The 25,681-nt window shown below is 26.8% G+C and overlaps 2 protein-coding genes across 3 annotated transcripts in view; both read right to left on the reverse strand.

Annotated features, from left to right (window-relative positions):
• The window catches only part of Cadps (calcium-dependent secretion activator 1), an 82,558-nt gene extending 69,615 nt beyond the window's left edge, over positions 1 to 12,943 (reverse strand). For both annotated transcript variants that reach the window (XM_088184318.1, XM_088184320.1), the window contains exon 1: positions 12,876 to 12,943. The gene's annotated coding sequence lies outside the window, so the exon portion shown is untranslated. The remainder of the gene's footprint in view (positions 1 to 12,875) is intronic.
• Positions 12,944 to 14,545: 1,602 nt separating this feature from the next.
• On the reverse strand, positions 14,546 to 23,747 carry ort (glycine receptor ora transientless). Its single transcript, XM_088184073.1, has 8 exons — positions 23,298 to 23,747; positions 23,080 to 23,224; positions 20,124 to 20,206; positions 19,820 to 20,046; positions 16,315 to 16,449; positions 15,780 to 15,880; positions 15,076 to 15,236; positions 14,546 to 15,007 (listed from the first exon to the last, which is right to left on the reverse strand). Exons 1-8 carry the CDS (start codon positions 23,384 to 23,386, stop codon positions 14,731 to 14,733), a joined length of 1,218 nt encoding a protein of 405 aa, XP_088040199.1. The 5' UTR covers positions 23,387 to 23,747; the 3' UTR covers positions 14,546 to 14,730.
• Positions 23,748 to 25,681: the final 1,934 nt, after the last annotated feature.

Consider the following 25,681-nt stretch of genomic DNA (forward strand, 5'->3'; position numbering starts at 1 on the left):
AAATGGTCCGGCGTTTTTCCACAGTGCTCCATTCTCCATCATTCTAGTAATTGTACGATATACAATACTAATAAAAGAGTAAATTGTACATAAATAAATATTTCTGTGTATGTATTTAAACGTTAAACTGTATAACATTTTAAGAATAATGTTAGATATTAACGATTAAAGTATATAATAAACATTTGCTTCTAAATTTTGGTTAGGTTCAGTGATCGTTGAGTTTTTAGTAGTCGCTACAAAATAAACGTACAAAGAACTAATTTTTATTAATTAAAATTAAAAAATCGCTTGAAGCACCTATAGCTGCGGAAAACCGGAGTTGAGTGTATGAAAATTTCCGGGAAATTCCCCTGAGATCAGATTATTACTACTGAAATTATGCGAAATTGCAAAACTTTGGAATATTTGCACGAGAGCGTGTGCCTGTTGTGTCGATTATTAAAAAATGTAGTACATGTTTGTGTAATTACTATTAATTACCATTGTGCTAAAATGTAAATTGGACTGAGGATAATTAAAAGTGAAATATTAAATCAAGAAATAATGTCCAAAATATAAAAATCAAATATACAAAACCATTTCCATACTCTACTAATTATATAAATTAGGGTTAATTTGATGAAAAATAAGTTTATTAAAAAATATTTACCGATACTGTTTTTACGATTATGATTAATGTTCATAGTCAAAATTTATTTAAATTATTTATTTTTAATTTATGCAATAATAGATATATGTAGTGTTTTGGTTTATATCGTTGATTCGGGGTGGAGCCAGACTCTTTTTTGTTGTCTTATACTGATCATATCAGACACCACAGCGTAAATAGTAAAGTAAAAATTGATTTTTTTGACTAATTTTGTCGCAACGATTATGAGTAACTTGGTTTCGAAAAGAAATAAATATATTTAATAAACAATAAAATATTTAATTATATATGATGTAATATATAATAAATCAATATTGACATATATTATACAATTATAAGTAAATTTATCAAGTAAAACAATATATAAATTTAATACATACGCTACGAACAAAATTCGGTGGTTATTATTGATACGACTTATATTCCAAGAAGCATTTTTTATATCTAATTATAACTTTTTCACGTTTTGAAACTTTTAAGGCTCACCAATAAACCGCCTGCGATATTATATAAAAATCCAATATTCAGTTTTGAAATGTGATTCTGTGAAGTTTGATCTGTCTGGTAATGTGCTGTATGAATGATACTACAATATATTTTTATTTTACTCTAAGATAACAAATTAATAGTAACGAGTATACTGAACTTATGAATCTGCGTTTCTCAATTTATTTTAATTAGATCCGTGTTATATTCCTAGCTACGCAAGGCACATAATAACCGTATTTAGTCGCAAATATCTGACGAACATCCCACGAACCTTCTCAATATTTCATGAGCGTTCGGCTTCGCTAGGATTCTATATTATGTAGCTAAATTGCAGGATGCCACAGACCACAAAATAGGAGGAACCACTAGTAAATTATTAAGGTTGTATACATACGCATTGTAAAAATACCATCTTTGAAAACTCATTGTTAAAAGTAAGGTTTATATCCGAAGGGGAATTTACATCCACCTTTTAAATTGTGTATTTAAAGACTACCCTTTATGCGTGCAAAAGTCACTTCTTAACAAAACGGCATTAATTTACCAATGAATGAAGGGCAATTCTTAGATTTCCTTAATGTAACGACGGATTTCCCTAACTGCCATTATGTCTGTTTGAATCAGACTAATTTTGTCCTTAAAGGTATTTGTATTACTTTTGGTTACGTAAATAAAAAACTCCTTCATAAATTTATAAATTTATAAACGAAATTTTAAATAATAATTTATAAATATTATTTATAAATTATAATAATTAATTTATAAATAATATTTTTTTTATTTTAAAAATATATAAGTCGATGATTTTTCACCTGCTCGTCAAAAATATCACGCACTGACTTTTGTGCTTAGTTAAAATGAGGTCCAACGGTTTTTTTCTGTGCTTTGTGACATTTTTTTGTTATTAAAAGTCAGTTTGAATAGGTGAAAAAACGCGATTATTTATTGTAAATTCAAAAGGCAAATCTATGAAATAAATTACCCGTAGTGTAGACGTGTTATCCACTAACCCTCAAAAGTCATAAAGCACTTCGTTGGACCTTACTTTAATTATTATAGTCGGCGTGATTTTGTGTCACGGTAGATTTAAAATCGATTTAAATTAGCATGTGTAATTCGAAGGTGTTGCGTTTGATATTTGTTTGAGGAAATATTTTTTAAATTACAAATCTGACCTTTATGATTTGCCAGATTTCTTTAATGCGTTACGATGTATGCTTTGTACCTTTTTTAAAAATGCGATTTATTTTTATGTTTGTTTCAAAAGAAGCTTCGGTTTCTTTGAAAATTTAAGAGACACAAACATTTCGTTTTATTGAGTCATTAGCAACTAATTACATCGCAACAATAATGCGTTGTCCCGAAAATAAATAAAAAGGTTTAATAATATTTATTTAAATTTAAACAAAAATTAGTGTATATAAATTATTCTATAAAATCTTTTTTTGCGACTTATTTTATATATGATTAATAATGGTAAATACAGTAGACCCCGCAAAAACACAGTAAATTGGGAACGTGCTATTTGGGTGCGTGTAGTTGGAGGACTAAAACATACTCATACTTTTTTTGCTAAAGGTACGTACGAATCAGGTATTTTTAAAAGAAATCGAATCCGCATTTGTGTGAATAATCTTTAACATTTGGTCCGCACGTATATCATTGATGAAGATTAAAAAAGCATAAGAATTTGACCGAGCGTATCTAGTAATACATTCTTAAAATAACTAAAATATAAAAAATATTTTTAAAAAGAGTTTTAGAATATTTAGACAATTGTAGTATATCAGAAGCTTATTGCTAAATGGAGAAGAGTAATAAAAGTTTATCAAAAAATATTTTTTGAATATAATTATTGTAATATTTTTTTAATATAATTCATAGATAATGGTTAATTGATTACAGGTAAATTGCTCAATATATTTCTAATATTATATTTTAAACGATGTTGTGTTTATATTACAAAGAATAATATTTTCATTGATAATATTATGGTAACGGAACGAAACGAAATAATATTACAAAGTAGCTATAACGATATGCTTCAAATGAGATATATTCAAAGTGAATCATTCTTGCAGCTTTGCATTTATACTTCAGCTTTATTTTAAAGCTATTACCATAAAAATAAACATACCTTGCGATTTAAAAAGTGTCATGGATTGTGAACTTTTATTATATATTTTTAGCCACGTTATACTATAAGGCTTTCTTCACCTTGGAAATATAATTTTTAAATTATTATATAAGATCATACAACCGTTTCTATATTTTAGGTACATGAGCATATATTTACATACATACATTATGTACTAGGGGCTATCATATCCAGAGCCTGCGTATCATCATTCGCAGATCTAAACGACTTGACTCGGTCCTTGAGAATTTTCTTACAGTTAACCCCTTGCCTGCCGCGGGTCGTTCGATACTATTTTTATCTAAAGTGTTTATATGGTTTTCATTATATCGACGTTTTATATATGTATATATATATACATACATATAAATCTAGCATGTTTTTCTTTGTGTTTCACACGATCGATTTGCCACGAAAACGCAATCTGGCCTTTCGGAGGCTGTTGTTACGCAAACTATCCACTCGAATCGACCTTGGAGCAATTTTATTCGGCGCTAATGTGCGTCAGATTAGCTTTTTTGTCTTATCTCTTTAGAAGGGTTCAGTAGTATTGTTTCAGACGGTTAAATAACCCCTGACGCGTAGCCTCAGTCTCCATTGTTTAACTGCGAAAGCTCTCGACACCGGAAAGATTAGAGCAAAACGATTATAATGAAGTCAGAAAAATATAAAGACTGGGTCCGCGTTATGCAAGCCCTTTATAAAAAAACATATTTTTTAAAATTTATTATGTTTAATAATTTAAATTAAGAAACATGCTAAATTATGGAATTAATAACAATTTTATAGTAAACATATGGCCATTAAATCGATCGCGACAAAATATATCGACATATTCATGATCGGTTTTGAGGCCGAAGAAGTGTGACTTTGTAGCCAAACATACGCCAGAAAAGCTGGTAATAATTATTAATACATAAATTACCAAATGTGTAAAAATATGCCGCTTGGAAGGTCTTCGTTGGCGTGTCGAGTTGTATTATTCTCGGCTGTGAGTTGTCTTTGGCAAGCAGTTGTGAGTTGTCTTTGGCCTAACATATGCGATTTTTTAATCACACATGTTAGGCCAAATTATCTGCGACTAAAAGAGTTTCGCATTATTTACATTTTTTTGTTCTATAATATTTATATAAACATTTAATGCTTAAATTTAAATAATAAATAAGTATACAACAGATAATTTTTTGTGAAATATTTTGATATAAATATTAAATGTGCAATTAAAATAAAATAATATAAATAAATCACATAAATATCACAATCATATATTTTTTTTAAATATGTCACATTTACACTTTTCTACGCACTTTTTTCACATAAGGATTTTTCGGATAATCGTAACTGATAAAATTGATGACTAATACTCGGGATAAATTGGCGAGACCCAATTTTTCTATTAATTATTGATTGGTTATGTTTATTTTATATTGTACTATAATTTAGTAGAGGTTTAGAATAAATTATAATTTGTCTATTTCAAAAAAAAAAATCCGATAAAATCCTAAAATTAAAATAAGTTGATCGTGTCAGAAAAAAAATATAGTCGATCGCAATCCTGAACAAGTTGGTCAGCCCTGGTATATAACACCATAAATATTGTATCTGATAATTGTTTATTTATATATTATTTTTAAATATTAGCATTTATACAAATATGTAAATAAAACTTCAGTAAGACTATGATAAAAAATATTACTTTTGAGTTTGATCCTGGTTAAATTTTCTAAAAAAATCTAATATAAAACCTTAAATTTAAAATACTAAATCCAACGTAACCCAAATATACATAAGATTTATTACATAAAGGAACAACGTGGATGAGACTTAAATAAGACATTAGGCCTTGATTAATGAATGGGGCTGCGTCAAAATTTCGACTTACGCAAAGCGGATCAAGAAAAGCACATAAGCAGAAGCGCAACTCGAATACTATATTTGTTAATAAAAAATAAATATTTTCGAGCATGGCAGCACATATTTACTTCGAACGTTAATTGAAAAAAATATTTCTTAATTAATCCAATAAAATCACCCCAACACATCAATAAGTATATATGTTTTACTACATATAAAGCTTAAGTATTTTGTCGCTTCTTGCCTTCTGGTGCTTGTTACTTTTTCCTTATAGGATTATCGTATTTTATAGAAAAGAAGTTTAAGATTTTTTATCAACTGCTATACCGTGTAAAACTTTGAATTCGGTGTGTATGTTTGTTGTGAACTTTAAAGCTGTTTTTTTATGTTAACTGTGCCACCCGCCTTTTCCCGTGGGTGACTAGAAAGTATAATAATAATAAAAAATAATTAAATTTACTTGCTATTATTTTTTAAAAATGTTCAATATTTTTAATGGTTTGTTTCATAAAATAAGATGGTTTTTGCGGTACTTCCATTTAGTGGGAGTAAGCTGATGGTTTGATTGTTACATAATACTTGTGATAATATATAGCTATAAACATTATCAAAGCTCTTTTGATATAGCTTAACTTCAACTCACTCACATCTTGCTTATGCTTTTTCATTCATAGAACCCAATAGCCATTGATATACTTTTTTTATTTAGTAGTAATAAATCGGTGGTTATGATCCTCACATTGAAATGATGATAAACTGTAAAAATAAGCAAATACAATAGCTCTTTTGGTGGAGCTTAACTTGAATAATATTTTTAATGGTTTGTTATTTATAAAACGCGATATTTTTTATGTCCTTTTTCTTTGTTTAGTGGTGGTAAACCATTGATTTAGTCTTTACAATAAATTTGTAATAAACTGTACACATAAACATATTACACCGATTATTTTTAAATATTTTATATAATTTGCGATTGTTTTAAGTGTACTATTTATTCGTTCATTGTTTAGAAATTATTAGTTAAATTAAATAACAATTACAATGAATCTTTTAATAGAGTTTAATTTAAATAAATTACATGTTTTTAATGGTTTGTAGTTAGGGCCGCCGAAAGCAAATCAGGGCCCCTGACAAATAATGTATTTTTTACCGTCCAAATTTTTTGAATGAATATTAATAGGTACGAGTTACCAGGGACTTATTTAAATTTTAACAAGTTTCATAGTATTTTATTAAATGATGTGCATTATTCTAGCCAAATTAAAATCCACGTCAAATGCAATACAATCGTGCAGTGGAACTCTCGGTTGTCTAGCGTTCATAATAAGACTTTTATAACAAAATTATGACTTACAGAGAATCAATTGAAGCACATCTAAACTAAATTTTGACCAACAAGAGGGCACAAAAAACAATTATCGCTTCTTAGAAGTCAAAAATCCACGTCAAAAGCAATAAAATCGACTCTTTTTATTGAGCTTATTTTAATGCTTTATCGTTCTATAAAATGCGATAGTTCTTAATTAAATTTTTATTCGTTCAGTGGTGGTTTGCCCAAAACGATAAAAAAACGTTGATATATTAAATAATGAGAGAATTAAAAAAATATATTTTACTAAATTGTTGATAACATGGAACAATATTTTCAATCAATATAATTTTAGAATAGAATATCGATTTAACCCAAAATCGTGGTTTTATGATTATGTTAAAAAATAGTTTAAAGAGAAGAGATAAATAATGTAAAATATTAATAATAAAAGGAGTTGCAGATAAACTTTTAAATGAAATAAAATAATACAAACAGTTGAATATAAACTTTTAAATGAAAAATGGAAACATAGCAACAATGTAAACATATGGCAGTCAAAGCATTAATAATAGTTAAGAATATAGTATGAAAATTTGATATATGAAATAATAAATGATCCGAATAATATGTGGAAAAGAATAAAGAAAATAATTAATCCTACTCAGAAAAATGACATAATAAATATAGAGATTGATGATAATATATATAAAGATCGTCATACGATAGCAGAAAAAATACATTGAGAGTATAGGAGATGTTTTGAATTCAATACCTTAGTTCAATAAATTAGCACGATACAATAATGGAATATTTAATGTAATATTTGAAGAATTAAAATCAGTATCCTTAGAAGAAATTAAAAACATAATTTGTAAATTGAAACAAGAAACCTGTACTAATTGGATGTAAATGTAATTAAAGAAACATGGGAAGTACTAGGTACTAAATTTAATTATTTAGTAAATAAATTACTCTCCGAAAGAGAAATATGTGATAATTTGAAGATTGCTAATATTATACCAATAAGTAAAATTAAAAATAGTAAAGAAGTTGAGAAATTGAAATCAATTAACATGTTGCCTTGTATGGAATAGGTGGTAGAAGTAGTAATCAAACAATTAAATGATTATATTATGTCATAAAATATTCTGTGTGAACAACAATCGAGATTCAGTGAAAATCAATATAGAGAGACTGGCAGCCGGTCAAAAGAGCGTGCGTCAAATGAGCGCGGTCATATAAGCGCTGCGTCATAAGAGCGTTTACCAAAGTAGCGTTGTAAGAAAATAGCGTGCGTCAAATTCGCAGAGAGACATATGAGCGTTTGACAAAAGAGAGCACGTCATAAGAGCGCAAAAATACTTTGAGAAAATCAAGTAATGAATATTTTAGGAATTAGGAATATAAAATATAAGTAAATTGTGGGAAATTTACAAAGAATTAAAATTCACGAAATATAGGCGGCAAAATTAGTATTTTATGTGCCAGAGCATAATGACGATTAAAATGATTAGTGAATGAAAACATTATTATTTATTAATCATTACGTACATACGATAGTATGACTCCCCATTTCCATACATACGATATACATCAGCGAGATTAAGATTACTATTAATAATACTGTAAGATTTACAATATTTGACAAAATACCCTTTTTATCTATAACTAGCTTTGAATATCGCCCCAATATTTTTAGATATTATAATTTGGAAGATAAAGATAGACATAAAATCTTGTGGTTTTTAAGAAAAATATTAAAAATAATCACTAAAATCGAATAATTAATTTTTTTGCAAAACACGCACTACAACATTTTGAAACAATGCTCAATGAAAAGATTAAATCTCCTAAAAAGACTTACTAAACTCCAATTGACAATTATACATTAATTTCAGTGGAAGAAAAAAATTGTAATTTCTTATTAGAAAACCTTGGAAATATGAAAATACTGTTATTCCCTAATGATATTTGAAATTAAAACCATATTTGGACATACCAAAATATTTAGGAATTTATTAAAACAGTTTTTAAAAAAATAATTAAATTTATCATAAAAAATTATTACATTAAAAGATAATTCTAAAACTTGAAACTTGTACAAGATTTAATATTGGTAGAAATAGTATTAGCATACTAAATGCTCTTGCTGCACTATCAATCCAGAAAGTGTAAAAAATAAATGAAATTAAAAATTAAAATGAAAATTATAAAAAAAAATTGTAGAATTTACAATTTTAAAAGGGGACCATATATAAACTTTTTTTAGAAACAATATTTTTATTAGCTTACAAATAACAATAATAAACTAATCTCCCTTAGTAAATTGATTAGTGTTTTTATAAATCGATATATTATTTTATAATTTCGGGTAAATGGATCTCTTGATGCAGAGGTATTATATTAGGTTAACAATATTTACTTGGCGCACCATACCAATTAATTGTCATGATATTTAAGATTGAAATAAGCATAATCCATCTTGTTTTAAGTGGTTAGATATCGTTCCTACTACTATTACTGTCACAGTAATAACATTATTATATCGTCATTCTTAATTATATGAATAATTTGTAAAAATAAATCAATATATGTATTTATAAATAAATAAATAGAGACTAATATTATTATTTGGATTGTCGATAGTTGTCAATCGCTGATTTGAATAGTGTGAGCGAAATAGCGAGCTCTGCTTGCATCTCGCTCTTTTTTTCCGTCATACTAAAATCGTTTTTATTTGATAACAGACACACAATATTAAGTAAGAATTATGCACAATTAGAGCATATAATCCCATATGATAAAAATATAGATACCCTTCGAAAGAAAAAATGAGTTTAATTGACACCGTAAATTATCGGTCTTAACACCACGCGAAACGACCATATTCCGATTAAAAATTTTACAATAAACTTATTATTGAGTTATTTGCATAAGTTAATAATTGAATATTACTAAAATGTGTTTACCGGAAGTTTTTTTACCATTAATAAATTAAAATTGGAAAAATTAGCTCCAACACAAAGCCAATAAATGCATTGAAAGCTTCGTCGACGTACGAGTGCAACGCTTGGAATTCGATGTCGACCAATTGTCGAGTTACAAGCGCAAAGGATTAACTATATGACACATACTTGTCATGATGCCTAGAATTGTAAATATCGCGCTTTCGGCGTCAATCGGAGTCTTCCTCCGCGAGGCCGGCGGGGGAAGGGACGCGTCGCGTCGGTTGCACAATATTATAAACACTAATTTGAATTATACACTGCTTAATTGTAACACATACACTGAATTACACTATCACTTTATAATTAAAAACATCGAAACGGATATTATTATAAAAAAATATGAACGAGAACACTTATTCGAGAAAAATGTAACAAAACAATTTATTCGGCTGTTTACGACTGCAGTCGCATAGCTACTGGTCTTTTTTTAAATATTTCCAAATGCATCCAGACAATTCAAGGTTATGCTTCATTACAAATAACAAATGTCATTCACCTCTTTGTCTATTTTTAAAATATTTATCTCTAATTCGAATTATTTTAATGCAAGTTGTTTGTTTTTTTAATGCGAGAGTGACGCGAAGGTCACCTTGCTGTTGTTGTTGACCTATTTAAAGTATAATGTCGAAGATTTTAAGTTTATTTATATGAAAAATATTATTAAAATCTAATTATAGTTAAAACATTCATTTTGCTGAATTCAATTTAATCATATTGTATAATTATCAAAAAGGGAGTTACTTACGATTTTTTAAATACTAAAATTAAAAGTAAAATTATGTTTACGATAATAAGACTTAAAGTAGTAGATGGTGAATCTCTATGATTCTTTTATTAGTCTGATATTTAGTTTTAATGTGTTATTACTAGAGACCTAAATTTTTCGCGATTACGATTAAACTATTTTTTTGTGAATTTCGTGTTCCTTCCATCAATTTCTTAAGCCGAAGGACCCCAAAATCCAACCGCGATGCTGTGAAAATTAAATATTATATTTTATTTATCGCATATAATTAATATACCTGCTCTATAACTGTACGCATTTATTGCTAGTCGAGTCGACAATTATTTGTCAATTTAATGAAACATTACAGAACAAATCTAATGATAAATTCAAAACCAGCGTTTCATTTTAATAAAAATATATGTATATCGTACGTATGGGGATGGGGAGCCATACTTGAGTATGTACGTAATAATTAATAAATAATAATGTTTTTATTGACTAATCATTTTAATAGTCATTACGCTCTGGCACATAAAATACTAATTTTACCACCTATATCTCGTGAATTTTTATTTTTTGAAATTTCTCACAATTTACGTATATTTTGTATACCTAATTCCTAAAATATTCATTACTTGATTTTCTCAAAGTATTTTTGCGCTCTTATGACGTGCTCTCTTTTGTCAAACGCTCATATGGCTGTCTGCGCATTTGACGCACGCTATTTTGTTACAGCGCTACTTTGGTAAACGCTCTTATGACGCAGCGCTTATAATGCAGCGCTCTTTTGACGCACGCCCATTTGTCCGCGCTCATTTGTGAGGTTGCCAGAGAGACTGCATTACAAGCAGTAGGCTGTTGGCCAGCGATACGAACCAAGTCATTAGAGCAGATTTTTTGGATATATATATGTATATATAATGTTAAATAAATCAGAGATTCTATGTATAAGTAAAATAGTTTCAAGACAGTTTGATAATTATTTAAAAAAGAGAAAATAAAAAGTTAAAATACACCAAATATGTCTTATAATTAAAATATATCTAGTTAAATGTTTATAAACTAAAATTTTATTTTATATTAAATATCGATAAGGGCCACAATGGCGGCAAGCTCTTTAGAGCGAAGTTTCAAAATATATTTAATAAATTTAGGCTTGAACTCCAGGTATTATTGCTTATTGAAAATAATTGCTTTTGTCTTAATTTGGTTGAATTTAATTTTTCACTTCTCAAAATATATATTTTAGATTTCAAAATATTTTTCTAATTTATTTACAATTGGTTTAAGACCATTAGCACTAGTTAAAATGGCTGTATCGTCAGTGTACATAAATGAACGCGTATTTTTTATTTTTGGGATATCGTTCGTGAATCTGCAAAAATAAAAATGTAGAGGGTTTTCCCAGCGGAATAAAGATACAACTCGGTACATTAATAAATAAATTATAATATTAAAGTATTTTTTTTATATTCTGTTCATGTTTTTGTTGGTGACTGGATTATTACGTCAACAAAAATTCCGCATACGAAAATTCCACACATTAAAAATTTAAAAAACTGCTTTATATTTTCAATTAAAAAATTGTGTAATTATAGGAAATGTAATATTTTTAAAACATGTTATTTTAAAATTAAAATCATATTAACATTTTTTATAAATATAAACATTATTTTATATGTATATATTGACGTATTCCTAAATATACAAATACATATGTATGTGTGTATTAATCATCTATAATCAAAATGTTTGCTGTTTGAAATTTTCGTTTGCGAAATAATCACCGAACTGTTTATGTTCTATGTATGTTTCGATTATATTTGTTTACTGTATAAACAATATGCTATATTAGCTAAATAAATTATTAAGGTAAATAAATATAAAGAAACGTAATTGTGATAATTAACACGTTTAATTTTTTGAGGTTCAAGGTTGCGATATATGGTCCTTCATTGTCGTGGAAGCACATATTCATTCGCTCGTTATCAATTCAATAAAAAACCCTTACTCTAGCATTGTTTAGTTTACAAGACATTATATACTCAACTACCTGTTTTTAATTATTTAATTTATTGGCTCAAATAAAAGCGAAATTAAGTTACAATTAAAAAACAATGGTTTATAATCACTGATATATACAATTAAGTATCTTTACAAGGTGCTAAGAGACGCACTGTTTCGACACATCATAAAATTATTTAGCGAGAGCTAAAGTATTTGCAGCGATATATATCTATAACATATTTCATACAGAAAGTTGATGAACTTTCTAATCAAACTTAAAATTTAAATTTATTTTAATTTTTTTATTTTAAGTGTCCCGCAAATCTATTTTTACAAATAAATAAATAAGTGAGAGCGCAACTCCAATTCAATATTCATTAATAAAAAATATATTTTCAATCATGGCAACATATTAATTTAAGACATCAATTAGGAGACATTTCCCAGTTAGTACAATTCCACCCCCCACCACTTTTCTAATGGTGTGTAAGTGACGTAGCTGAAATTGATTATTGTTATCTGTGTCGCGAAGTTGGTTGCAATATCAAACGTTCAAGGCCGTGCGAATTTTTGGGACCGGCGGAATACGGCAGTGTAACATACACATATACACACACATAGAGATATGTGTGTGTCGGTGTACGCATTGGCCTAATACCAAGTGCAACTTATCGATTGTTTCTACAAACCCAGATGTTAGGCGCGCATGCGCGCTGAGCGCAGGAGCACGTGATGGATCAGCCATCTTGGATGCGCGGTCATAACGCGGTCAAATGCGGGTAGCTTTTTCGTTTGAAAATTTATTTTGTAAAATTAAATATTTTTACAAATAAAGTGCTCATTGTAGAATTTCTAAAACAGTAAAGTATAAAATTAATTTAAAACTGTATACGGTATAGTAACTTATATAATTTAAACAATATATAAATATACGATTCTACATTGAAAGCGCAGTTTGTTGCTAATGCATTTTGTTACGCTTGACGCTCTTGATGTTGTGTAAAATAAATTTTGCATTAAAAATGGAGTAAGGTGCAGTAAAGTGGTAAAAATGTTTGAGAAAGCCTTGAGCAAAAATTAAAAAAAAAAATTTGTGAAGGCTATGAAGACTTCAAAGACTGTTGTTTCATTTATAAGAGTATTGTTTTTGTTTAAAAAAGATTGCTGAAGAAGTTTGGTCTCGTATGATTCACGACATAGAATTTCTAGAAAAGCAAAAAATCACGTCAAGTTCGTTTGAATGTAAAGGTTCTCATCGCTGTTTTTCTTCGAAATGTTCAAGGATCCTTTGTAAATTCGTCAACAGAGAAATGTTTTTTTTTTAATATTTAAACAAATATTTGATAATCACAATTATATAGATAAACATTTGTATGCACATTGCCAACGTATGCAATAAGACCAGGGATGTCATTTCAGTTTTTTCAAGGGAGAAAATGATGTCAGTAATTGTTTTTTTAATATTTCGATTGCTTGTCTCCCACAAATGACGTCCCTGATAATAATCCAGGTCAAAACCAATAAAATCGCGTTCAAATTAAGATTTTTTATAACAATATTACGACTTACAAGAAGTGAGTTTCAAATAAAACATACATAACCCGAATTTTTACCAATAGGAGAGCGCAAAAAGCAATTATCTCTCCTCAGAAGTCAAAAATCCACGCCAAAAGCAATAAAATCGTGCTGTCGTACATTTTAGCACATCTGATATTATAGAATAGTATTCAATCAGCACAAGAAACTCTTTTAATTTTTACATTATCTTAAAGACGATTAGAAAAACATACTTATAACAATGTATCGAATAAATATTATTTTTTACATCAGACGATAAGAGGTGGAGCTAAACACAAACGTGATTTTATCTTAATTTGTCTTCACTTCCATTTGTTCAAGCTGCATTGAACGATCAGGATAAAAGATATGATTCATTTTGGAGTCAGTTCATATAAACAGAGATTCTTCATATAGTTCATATGAAAATATAATCAATTATATTTCTGTAGTCGTATGTAGAAGATTCTTAGGTTTACTAACACTAATCATTTTTGTGCAACTTTTTATGTGAATTGAGACATATTACTAATTTAATTAAAATACTAGAATTGTAATTTGATTATTTATTAATCTATATAACACTCTACAAATACACATTTTAATATTTATAAATAGTAGTTTAACTTTCTTATATTTATAATATTTAATATTATTACGTTTTTATATTTCACTTTAAGCTTTACACAAATTTGAGCTTTTTTGAAAGTCATCTGTGTGCGAAAGGAAAAAATTATCTCAAAACCACTTTAATATAAATAAAATGGTTCAAAACATAGATACTTCTGAAATAATTTTGATATGTTGTACATTACATTTATAATAGATACAATTTTATTAATTTTACTAAAATACTTTATAAATAATAATCATGTTAACAATTCTTAATTTATAATTTATAAAGCGAATAACGATTGATAGTTTTAGAACAGTGGTACATATTACGTCTATTACAATATAACAGCAACTATTATTTTATTTAACAAGCTAATATCTGCTGAAAATAATCCAATAAGTAGCATTTAAAATCGAGAACAAAAGCGGAAAGAAAACTCTGGAAAACCTGTCAATATTTAGTGCTCTGTTTAATCTCTGTTGCGCAGTGACGACTTTTTTTGGTCTTAGATTCAATTGAGCTCTGCTATTCATGAAATGTGATACCTTTGAATCGGAGTTAGCTTCCGGTGGAGGAACCTTCGGAGCATCCGAATCACCAAGAACTATATTCACCAAGCAGTACTCCATCAGAGCCATGAAAACGAACCTGTTATAAAAACGTTTATTTATTTTTGTATAATTAAAGATACAATGCAATTAATAAACAGCACTTACATAGTACAAGCTGACATAAAGACGTCTACAGCTTTTAAATATGACACTGGTGGCAGAGAAGCTTGTGATTTAGCATGTTGGGTTGATAGGGTCAAAAGTGAGGTTACACCTAAGGTGACACGCGCAGGTGCTGCTTCTGGTTTAATCCAAAATGAGACCCACTACAATAATTGAAATCAATATTATTTTAAAGCATCTTATGTAATTAAAAAAAATGAATGTTATATATTTTTATATATTCTTCAGCTCATTTAGTATTACTTTTATATTTTCAATGGTCAAAAATGTCTTTTTTATCTGCAAAAACAATAAAAATTGCAGGACAGTGTCATTTTAAATGAATTTTTTTTCTAAATGTCGTTTTGGTCGATTTGTGTGTGTTTGGCTAAACATTCATGATTCCAAATTTAAGCAAAGTTATGTAGTCAATTCTGGTGAAAAGTCCTGATTAAGTTGAACATTGTTTGAACTAAATGACTATCATATACTTAGATTCCTGGAACAGTTTTTAGGTAAAATAATATATTTTACAAAAACTTATACAAATATAAATAATTTATTGTTTCTAAAAATACATTTTTTTTCGAATCAGATATAAAAAAATAATTGTAGAAAGAGATGAAGAATATATGATTTAGTAAAAGTACATTTAATTCGCATATAATAAATAATAAAAAATATTGTATTTATAAAATTTAACTTACCGACATAATAACAATAAGGCATGTGGGTATGTAGGTGTTGAATAAATGATATCCAAGACGTCTTTTTAATACAAATATTACTTCCAAGCATGTGAAATTTCCTGGAAATGTATTTATAAATATTGTATTAATATTGTAACTTGACACATTGCCATATAATTGGGATTTTACGTAACATAAAAGGAAAAAGCTTATATAACACATTTTCTACGTATATGTTTTATTTTAGAAAAAGACTTACATTTTCATGAATAATTAAGCGAATATTAAACAATAGGTATCTTAAAAGTTTTAATTTAATTAATAAAGTTAGATGAATTTATAATTAAGAATGCGAAATTCAATACTGGAAATATCATATTTTTGATATTTGATAGCTTTTTAAATAATTTATCGATTATAAATAATCTACGTACTAATATTTGTTAATTTGAAAGAAAATTAAGATTAATTTTATATATTATATAATGTGGCATTTAACATATGTATTATTAATAAAAATACAGAAAACCAAAGCAGAAAGTAAAAATATTACCTGTAGAATATACTTGAGTACAATCAGCAATCCTGTTTTCCACTAGTTGTAATTGCGGTAATTCAATATTTTCATCAACAACTATCGGAACTTCAGGATCCCACTGGAATATCATCTCGTCAGTTGTATGTGAAACTATAAATAAATAAAATACATTATTTTAAATACGAAAAAATATTTATTTAAATTAAATTAACACCATCGCGACTTATTATTACAATACACATAAAAAAATATATTAACAATACATATAAATTATACGGATCTGACCAGCTCCTCGTAGCTGACATTTAATATATCAATGTGCGATGCCAGCGTAATAAGTATATTATATTATTATTTAAGTTTGATATAAAATATGAGTTTTTCTTTAATAATAAATTATAAAAATCAGTACCAAAGTAAAAATAAATTAATAAAATATTATACCGTGATATGTCACTATGCTTAGAACCGTCTCCAATAAGGTAATTTTATTTAGAGAGAAGAGTTGATGACTCGGCGATTTGAGTAACCAAGTGCCACTTGATGGTTATTCACGGCTCGCTGCCGTCTTGCTACCCTTCTCGTTTTATTTTCAACACACCCAACCACCCCTTTTTGTTATCAAGCCAAAAATTCTGACGCAAATTGCGACAATTAGAAAATTTTATACACGAAAATGCTATAAGGCGAACGCGAAAATAATATTCTATCAAAAAATATCAATCAAATAACTTTTTATGGGTAGTGCAAAAATACTTTTAAAAAATGTTACTATTTTTACCGTTGAATACAATTATATTATTTGCTCTATGAGAGTTTTATAACTAAAATAATTTAATATATTTCAAGTACGAAGAATACATTTATTTTCCGAAATATAGGCACGTCAAACATACAAAAAGTAAACAGATTTGTTATACTTATTCAATGTTAGGGTTTTACTACACACGAATAAAATATATACTTTTTTGACTATGACCGACGTGGATCGATTTTTATATAATATTATTTTATACATATATTATTTTCTTTATAAGCTGAAATAATTGACTATTAGAGTACTTTTCAAACCATACATATATTACTTGATTTACATTGCAACGAGACATTTTAGCGTTACACGCGCTATCTGTTTCTATAAAACTTTGATTTTCTTGGAATTTCACAATTTTATATAAATTAAAACAAAATAGATTTTAAAATCAGAAATTGCGCCGGAAAGGACATTTTAGTGTCATTGCGCTAATCCATTTTTGTCAAAAGTTAATTATGATAGCAAACTCAAATGACGTTGTTTTTTTTATAAAAATAAATTTAAACAATATTTTAACTGAATTACCTAATATTTATTAGATGTACTTATAAATTGCAAATCATAATTTAAAAATTCTATAATGATAATAATACTGTTGAAAATATGATCCGATATTAAAAGCTATATATTTATTATTAAATATCAGAATTTTTTGATACTATATATTGACAATAGTACATGAAATTCTTTTGCCCGATATTCACCGCCAGCAATTAATCACTAGTAATTAACCGCTGCGTCAATTGACGGCATTAACAATTTATTGTCTACAAATGATCTCTAGCATATTTTACCATTTAGCAGCAATGGTATGTGTTTATAAAAACTTTTTATTGCTTGGTAAGTCTAAATATATTTTTTTAAATCAAGATATTTTGAAAGATTTAATTTATATTGTTCTAAAATATCTATAAAATTGAATTTCAAACTTGCGAAACGTTCATTTGATGTTAAAATCAAAATCTAACCTAAACAAATTAATCTCATGGAAGTTTTAAGACTTTAGCTAATTTTAGTACTTTTATTTAAGCAGCAACTGTTACAGTGAAGTTATATGCTTATAAATAGTATGAATATAATTTGATCCTTTAGGCCAGGTAAAATGTACTTAACAATAGCTTTATAATTCCACTAGTAAGTATGTAAAACTATTTATTCACTGCACTATAGAAAAATCACATTTTTAATTTAAAATACTAATAAATTTATATTATTTATATGAAGTATGCTAGCGATTATTTGTAGCTTATCAATCGTTTATGCAATGGTGAACTGCTTGAAATAAATTGCTGGCGATAAATTTTCTGGACTTCATATATCGTTTTAATACACTATGAATTTTCTTTAATTTGCCTAGGACTGTTTGGTATAGGTATAAATTATCTTTAAACATTTTTGTTGTTTAAATAAATAAATATTAATTTAACTTCCCAGAAAAGTTTTAAAAATTATATTTATTTATTAAATAGTATTTAGTTCGCGTTAGATTTTTAACTATTAAATATACTATATATGTTGATAATGATTTTTAACTTTAATATTTATGTACTTAGCCATTTATGTACTTAATTATGAAAATTTGTGTTTTATAACTGCTAATTAAATATTACTTAAGAATTTAATTATTAAAATATATTTTAAGAACAAGTTTAAAAAAATTATATTTTTTTATTTAAAACCAGAATCCATCTGTATAACTAATTAGTTATAGTCGAATATTTTTTTAAAAGTAAAAAATAATCATGACATCTTAAAAGTCGGGTAGAAAGATAAAAATCTCAAAGAAAAATCACTGCACTGCTTTTGTGCGACACACTTTTTTGCCCCCATGGCAGAAAGCACCCCCTCGTGGAAGCGCACCTATTCTTTTAATATTCTCCCACTCACCCCTAAGACGGGGTGTTTGAGGCTTGCTCGAGTGGTCTTAAGTTCTTCAAGTGTTCATTATTAGAGAATCAGGCGGCAATCCAAAAAAGGACCCGCAGCACCAAAGCGGATCGAAATTCAGGGACGAGAGAGAGAGTGAGAGAGAGAAGATTTTTTTCAAAATTTCCCTCATTATTAAGCTGCGAACAGCAAGGTGAAATTAAATAGACTTGAAAATAAATATATCCTAAAATTTATAAAATATGCAATATTGTTATTATTATTATCTTAATTAAAAAAATATAATATGCATGGTTATTAAATATAATTTTAGCACCATTTTAACACATGCTTGCTCGGTGGGGAGTAACGCTATATACTGTCCAGAAATAAAATCAGTAAGCAGCAGTTAGCAAAAGCGTTTTATTGTTTCGTTTTAAACAAATTTTTTGTTTAAATATTTCATTGTTTTACTGATGTATTTTATAATAAAAAAGTGTTTCTTTGAGAATACCGATTCTTTCGATTAAACAATGCATTGTGGCCAGATAGGTGGAAATTCAATAAGCCTGATTTAAGACACCTTTATTGTAGTGTTTATAAAACTCATAATAACAATAAGTTTTTAATCTGTACCAACTAAGAATATTATATCTGATCAAATATGTTAAAATAAAAAAATAGCAATAATATTTAATAATACTGATCTATGTTTGTTATACATATGCATTTTTTTTGCCTTTGTACTCTGTTTGGTCTAGAATAGCTAAGCACATTATTTTATGTTTTTTAAGCTTCCAAAAAATATATAAATATGGTTAAATAAAATTTATTACTTACGACTTTCCATCTGCAGTTTGCACTCTTGAGTGTCGTGTGGATAAATAAGGAAGTTCATTGCACATGAAAGCCTCAAAGTTAACTTGACCATATACAGAATGGTCTTGTCTTTGTACAGCCAAATGTAGTGATTCGGAATAGTCATGGTCTGAAAAGTGACCGATTTGGCGTTTTTGAAGTAAGAGTCCGGACGCCACATATTTTTTAACCAATCAACCTCCAAAAGTCTAGTAAAAAGTTTATAAAAAATATTAAAATAATATGTATATGGTATTTAAATAGATTTTGATGACTTATGACCCACCTGTATTCCTGTGTCATGTTCTCAGGAAGTCTGAGTCGGAAATCTTTCCATGTCTGTGCGAAGAAAATATCAGCGGCGTACGTCTAAATACAGATAAATATGCATGAATAGATTCGTGGTTGAAGAGAATTTTTTTATATCTAGGGTGCAAATGCTGAGGTTTACTGCATATTTTATTTTAATAAACAAATAAAAAATACATATAATACTTATTTAAGTATGTATTTTTTATAAATATAATATAATTTTTAATATATAAGTTTTTAATGAACGATTTTTACTAAGTATTTAAACTATTCTAGATTTACTTTTGATAAATATTAAAAAAAGTATATATACACTATATATTAGTAAAATATGACAGTATTTTTATTTCTTGTTATATAACATCTATACTGTGTATTTAAAATATTTACTTATAATAAGTTAAATATAATAATTTTTGCAGTAACGAATTAAAGTTTTTAAAAATTTTTGGAAAAATATTGTAATACAGTTTTAAATCATCAACGTAAAAAAGTGTTTGTATTTTAATAATTGTCAATAAATATGTATTAGGAATTATTCTTAGATGAACATATAATATGTGGGCAAAATATTTTTTTTGCTATATTGTATAATCTATTGTATCGACTTGAAAAAAATATACTAAAAAATATTAAAATAAATCATTTTTAAGATTTTAATCACTGCACTAAAATCAAATTTATAATAAATAAATAATCACAACGTAAGAAAAATTATGCAAAATAAACTTTTAATATTAAATTTATCAATATGAAAAATAGTTAAATAAAATGTGTGTTACAGTAAATGCTTATCACAAGTGAAGCTATATTTTCATTAGCTTTTTAGTTAAAACGTACTCAAATACATTTTACTAGAAAAAATATAATTTAACTGATAAATTTCATGCTTCACTAAACTGTCGTTGAAACTCAATTTGACAGTTCTAATCTAAATTAAATGTTCATTCGCTGTTCTAATCTAAACCTAACCTAAAAAAATGATAGCTAGTTTTAGAACATCATGGTAAATAGGGTTTAGTTAATTCGTTAAGGTTATTTGTTTTTGGGTTTGAACAGCGAATGAAAATTTCGAAACCGTCAAATTAAATTAAACGACAGTTAAGAGCAGCATATAATTTTACTTATCAGTTAAATATTTTTTTTAATCTTAGTTGTTAATTATGTTATAAATATATAAATCAAATGTTTAATATGTTTTAATTGACCTAGACGAAATTATATTCATATTAGTGAAAATATAACTTCCCAAAAAAATATACATTTATTGTAACATATACACTAGATTTTAGTGTATATACATATTTTTTTATAAAATAGGGTTGTATTGATGATAAAAAAATAATTTTGTACAAAATTACCTCTGAATTATTTTTTAAGACTATATTTAAATAAATATTCTAATGACTTGAACATATAAATATTTGCTTTTAAATGTAATTTATCTGTTGAAAGTCAGTTTTTATTTGTATTTTTTTTATTTATTTGCAAATATTATATTATTATCTATTTATTAGTGACAAATAATACAATTACAAATGTAAATGTGCGCAAAAATTTTAATAGAATAAGTTAAAAAATAAGTTTTTAAAAAAAACATTTATGAAACTGCTATTTTTTATTAGCAAACTTTTTTTTTTAAATGGTTAAAAAAAATAATCGATGTTAATATTAGGAATTTATATAAATATAATATTCATTCGCATTAGGTAAAAAAAATATTTATCGATTTATTAAAATAAAATATGTAAAATATATTTTCATTAGAAATTCGTCTTATATACACAAAAAAATAATGATATAAAATATTTTTTTAATAATAAGCTAATATTTTTTTCCTGTGATGTACACTGAGTATACATCTTATGTGTTATATACCTCTTTAAATATTTAAAATAAACTGTTTATATATTAGTTATTCTCAAAGCAAATAAAATATTTAAAATATAACAAAAATAAATATTTCGTCAAAATTTAATTACGCAGAAATATAAATATTATTGTTGTTTATATTAGAACTATATTCATAACTTCAGAAAAAATCCTTTTGAGGATGACAATATCGGTGTTTAATATCATATAAAATGCATCGACAGAAGTCTGAACCCAAAATTAAGCATTTCATAAAAATTACATCATTGCCAAGTTTACTGAATTTTAAATATCACTGTTACGCAAAAAAAATTAGTGAATAAAAAATCATATATTTTCACTGCATTGGTCATAAAAACGATAGCAGGAATGGCAAAAGCTCGAAATATAGTGAACCCAGTTCCCCTATTAATTTTCAGTCAGAGTTTATATATCTAGGGCAAATCTAGGAAAACTTAATTTATAAATGGTTAATTATATATTTATTACGTACTGATCATACAAAATCAAACATATTATACAATACACTATAACCAATCAAAAGGTGTGGTCGACACAGATAATAAAATGACAAAGTCATGACTTTTAGATTCTTTTTTGCGATTCTGGAATAGTAGTAATAGTCAAAATTCAGATGATGTGAAAAGTTCTATCGGAATATTATCGATCAATGCCAATACGATTAAAAAAATCACCGAAAGATGAAAAAAGGTTATGTCTTTATAAAAAAAACATATTTTGAATTAAAAAAATTTAAAGTAATGAAGCATACATTTTGAGATTACCTGATATATACAAATATACAGACATGTATATATACAAAACCAAATAAGATTTAGTATTAATTATACATATGTATATCTGAAAATAAAATAAAAGTGACACACGAGCACATCTATACGTTGTAATTATATCTTTAATCAGACGTCTCAATAAGATTACGAATATCATTCATTTCAGTCACAAAAGCTCTATCTGCACGAAATCAGGCAAACATCCGATTAGATTAAACAGATTTGCGACGAATCAGCATCAGCGATTTTCAATTTTTTTTTTACCATAGAGTTTTCGTCGATGGAATCCAATCCCATGACAGTCACGTGAAAATATACCACCGTCGGATGTTCATCCTTCTTCGGAGGTCTCATTTTATCGTACATTTTGGGATCTTCCGGTAACAAATCTTGAAAAGTGAGACTGGACCTTCAATTAAAAATTAATTATTAATATGTTATAAAAATATATATAAAATACATACATATAAATTAAGACTCACTGCGCGTAACATAGATCTGAAGCTCCAAATATTATTTTCGTCATGATACCGAGTAGCACGCATAATAATTTTGACGATTTAGTTGTCATGTTTATTGTATAAATATGTATGGAGCACTAAGTTTACTTGGGTAATTAAAGGCTTTTACTTTAATGAAGTTCTTTGAACAAGACATCAAATGACGTACTCGTGTGTGATTCTATCTCGGTTTAAAATTGTCAATTAATTTATATTTTTAATGTAATTATTTTTATTTATTTAAGTTAACTGTTAAAGTTTAAAAGTTAAGTATTTTTTTAATGGTTTTATTATCGATGATGGTAGTAGACTTGTCACTACAATATCTTGAGTAATACTGACGGCAAATTTTCTGACATAATAGCTGAGTTAGGGAGAAATGCAAGAGGAGGGATTCAAAAGGGTGAACAGACATGTCCATACCAATACATTTAGATATGTATATATTAGTGCATTTTTATTTGTAATATTAAAATTGTACAAAACAAAAGTGCAATATGATACATATATAATTATTTTAAGCATATAATTGAATTATTATTTTGGTTTAAAATAACGAAATTCTCAGGATATAAGCAAGATAAAAATAATATGTAGATATTCATATCCTTGTGATATTCAAGAAATTATTAGCATTTTATTATAACATATTATATACTATGAAATATTTATATATATGAATAATACATTAAATTAAATTTTATTATGTAAATGTGTTCAATAGTAAAATTTTATAGCCCGCAAATAAATACTATCAAAAGACTTGACATCTTGAATAAGCATAAAATTTTAATATACATACTTAAAAACTTAAATTTCACATTAAAATATAAAAGTCAATGTTATTGCTTTTTAAGACTTTTATAATATTAAAAAAATAAATTATTAATATATTATATTTTTTGGTTAAAAATGTATAAAACATTAAAAAATAGTTATTTATATTTTTCACTTTTATTATCCTTGATAACAAGCAACATTGACAAGTCCTTTACAACCAAGTTCCGTTATATGTTTAGTAAATTTATTCTTTGAGTCTGAGTATTTGACACCTACTCTCCATTTTATGCAATTTCATTGTACACTTTTAAGTGGTAAATGCAAGGGTTGCCTACGAGTCATAAATATTAAATAAAATATTTATTTAAATAACTAATATAAAAATACATTAGTATTTAAATAAGTGTATTTAATAAATATAAACGACCTGAGAAGCAAAAATTATTAATATTATACACACTTTTAAAATTATAAATGTATGATGTCATTATATCAAGTTTAAAGTTCATGTTTATTATTTATTTTACTAAAACACTATTTTAAAAACCCAGTTAAAAAATAATATTTATGCCAATAGTAAAATAATTCGACCCAAACAATTTTTTTTATTAACCACTTTGGAAACATAGAGCCTACAGCAGTAGCGTAGCAATGGGTGGTGGGGGGCGCCCCGGGCGGCACTTGCTTGGGGGCGGCATATTCGCGATGGAATCGTTTATTGTGGTTCTAAACCCTGAATAAACTAAAATTGACATAAATCTACGAATAGCAAGAGCTTAACAATAATCAATTTATTATTTTAAGAATTCTGATTTTATGACCCTGCAAAAAAATGTATGAAGGGGTGAGGGTGGCAATTTTAAGGATTAATTCCCCGGGCGGCACATACCCTAGCTACGCCACTGGCCTACAGACGCATCTACGAAATACATTTCATAATTGTTGCACAACATATTATATAATAGTAAATAATAACAATAAGGCAATATCATATTTGTACTTGGAACTAAACGCGGAATTCAAAGATTCAAAGTAAAACAACATAAATTAGCTGAAAGATAACGTCATATTCGATAAAAGAAATATAGACCACCCGTTCTCAAATACATTTTCAAAAGAAAAAACTCAAAAATATAAAATATATGCTATGCGTAAAAAACAACAATCAAACTTGATAGCTGGACTAAAATACAGATGCAAAAATATCGTTAACAGAACCTATTTTTTAATTTCCATTACGCCCAATTATTACTAAATATTTTTTTTTTCTTTCTTAACAGTGAAGATGTTATTTGTAAAAATTAATATTTCGAGTTAAAAAAAACAATTCATAATCAACAGACACAATAGTATATTTGCGTTAATACAGTCAGTTTGAGAGTAATCCATTTCATCATTATTCATAACTGAGAAAGAGTTTATATTTTGAACAAATTTATTGAAAGTAAAATCATTACTATATTTTTTATATTTATCAATCAATCGGAGTAATGATAAGTATATCAAACGTATATCCGTATCGTTTGCTTTACAGCTAATAGTAGGAGCGTAAATCCAAACTTGCCATCTTTTTCTCAATTTTTAAT

This window comes from Plectrocnemia conspersa, unplaced genomic scaffold (genome assembly GCF_051122295.1).
Source record: "Plectrocnemia conspersa isolate PC_06_02 unplaced genomic scaffold, ASM5112229v1 ptg000004l, whole genome shotgun sequence".
Lineage (NCBI taxonomy): Eukaryota > Metazoa > Arthropoda > Insecta > Trichoptera > Polycentropodidae > Plectrocnemia > Plectrocnemia conspersa.

Bases quoted from the DNA above. Each gene is read 5' to 3' on its own strand.
- ort (XM_088184073.1), bottom strand. From the start codon at position 23,386: ATGACAACTAAATCGTCAAAATTATTATGCGTGCTACTCGGTATCATG. The intron at 20,047-20,123 runs GTGGGTCATAAG...ACTTTTTACTAG, and splicing joins AACATGACACAGGAATACAG to ACTTTTGGAGGTTGATTGGT. The intron at 15,237-15,779 runs GTAAGTTAAATT...CAATTATTGTAG, and splicing joins GCCTTATTGTTATTATGTCG to TGGGTCTCATTTTGGATTAA.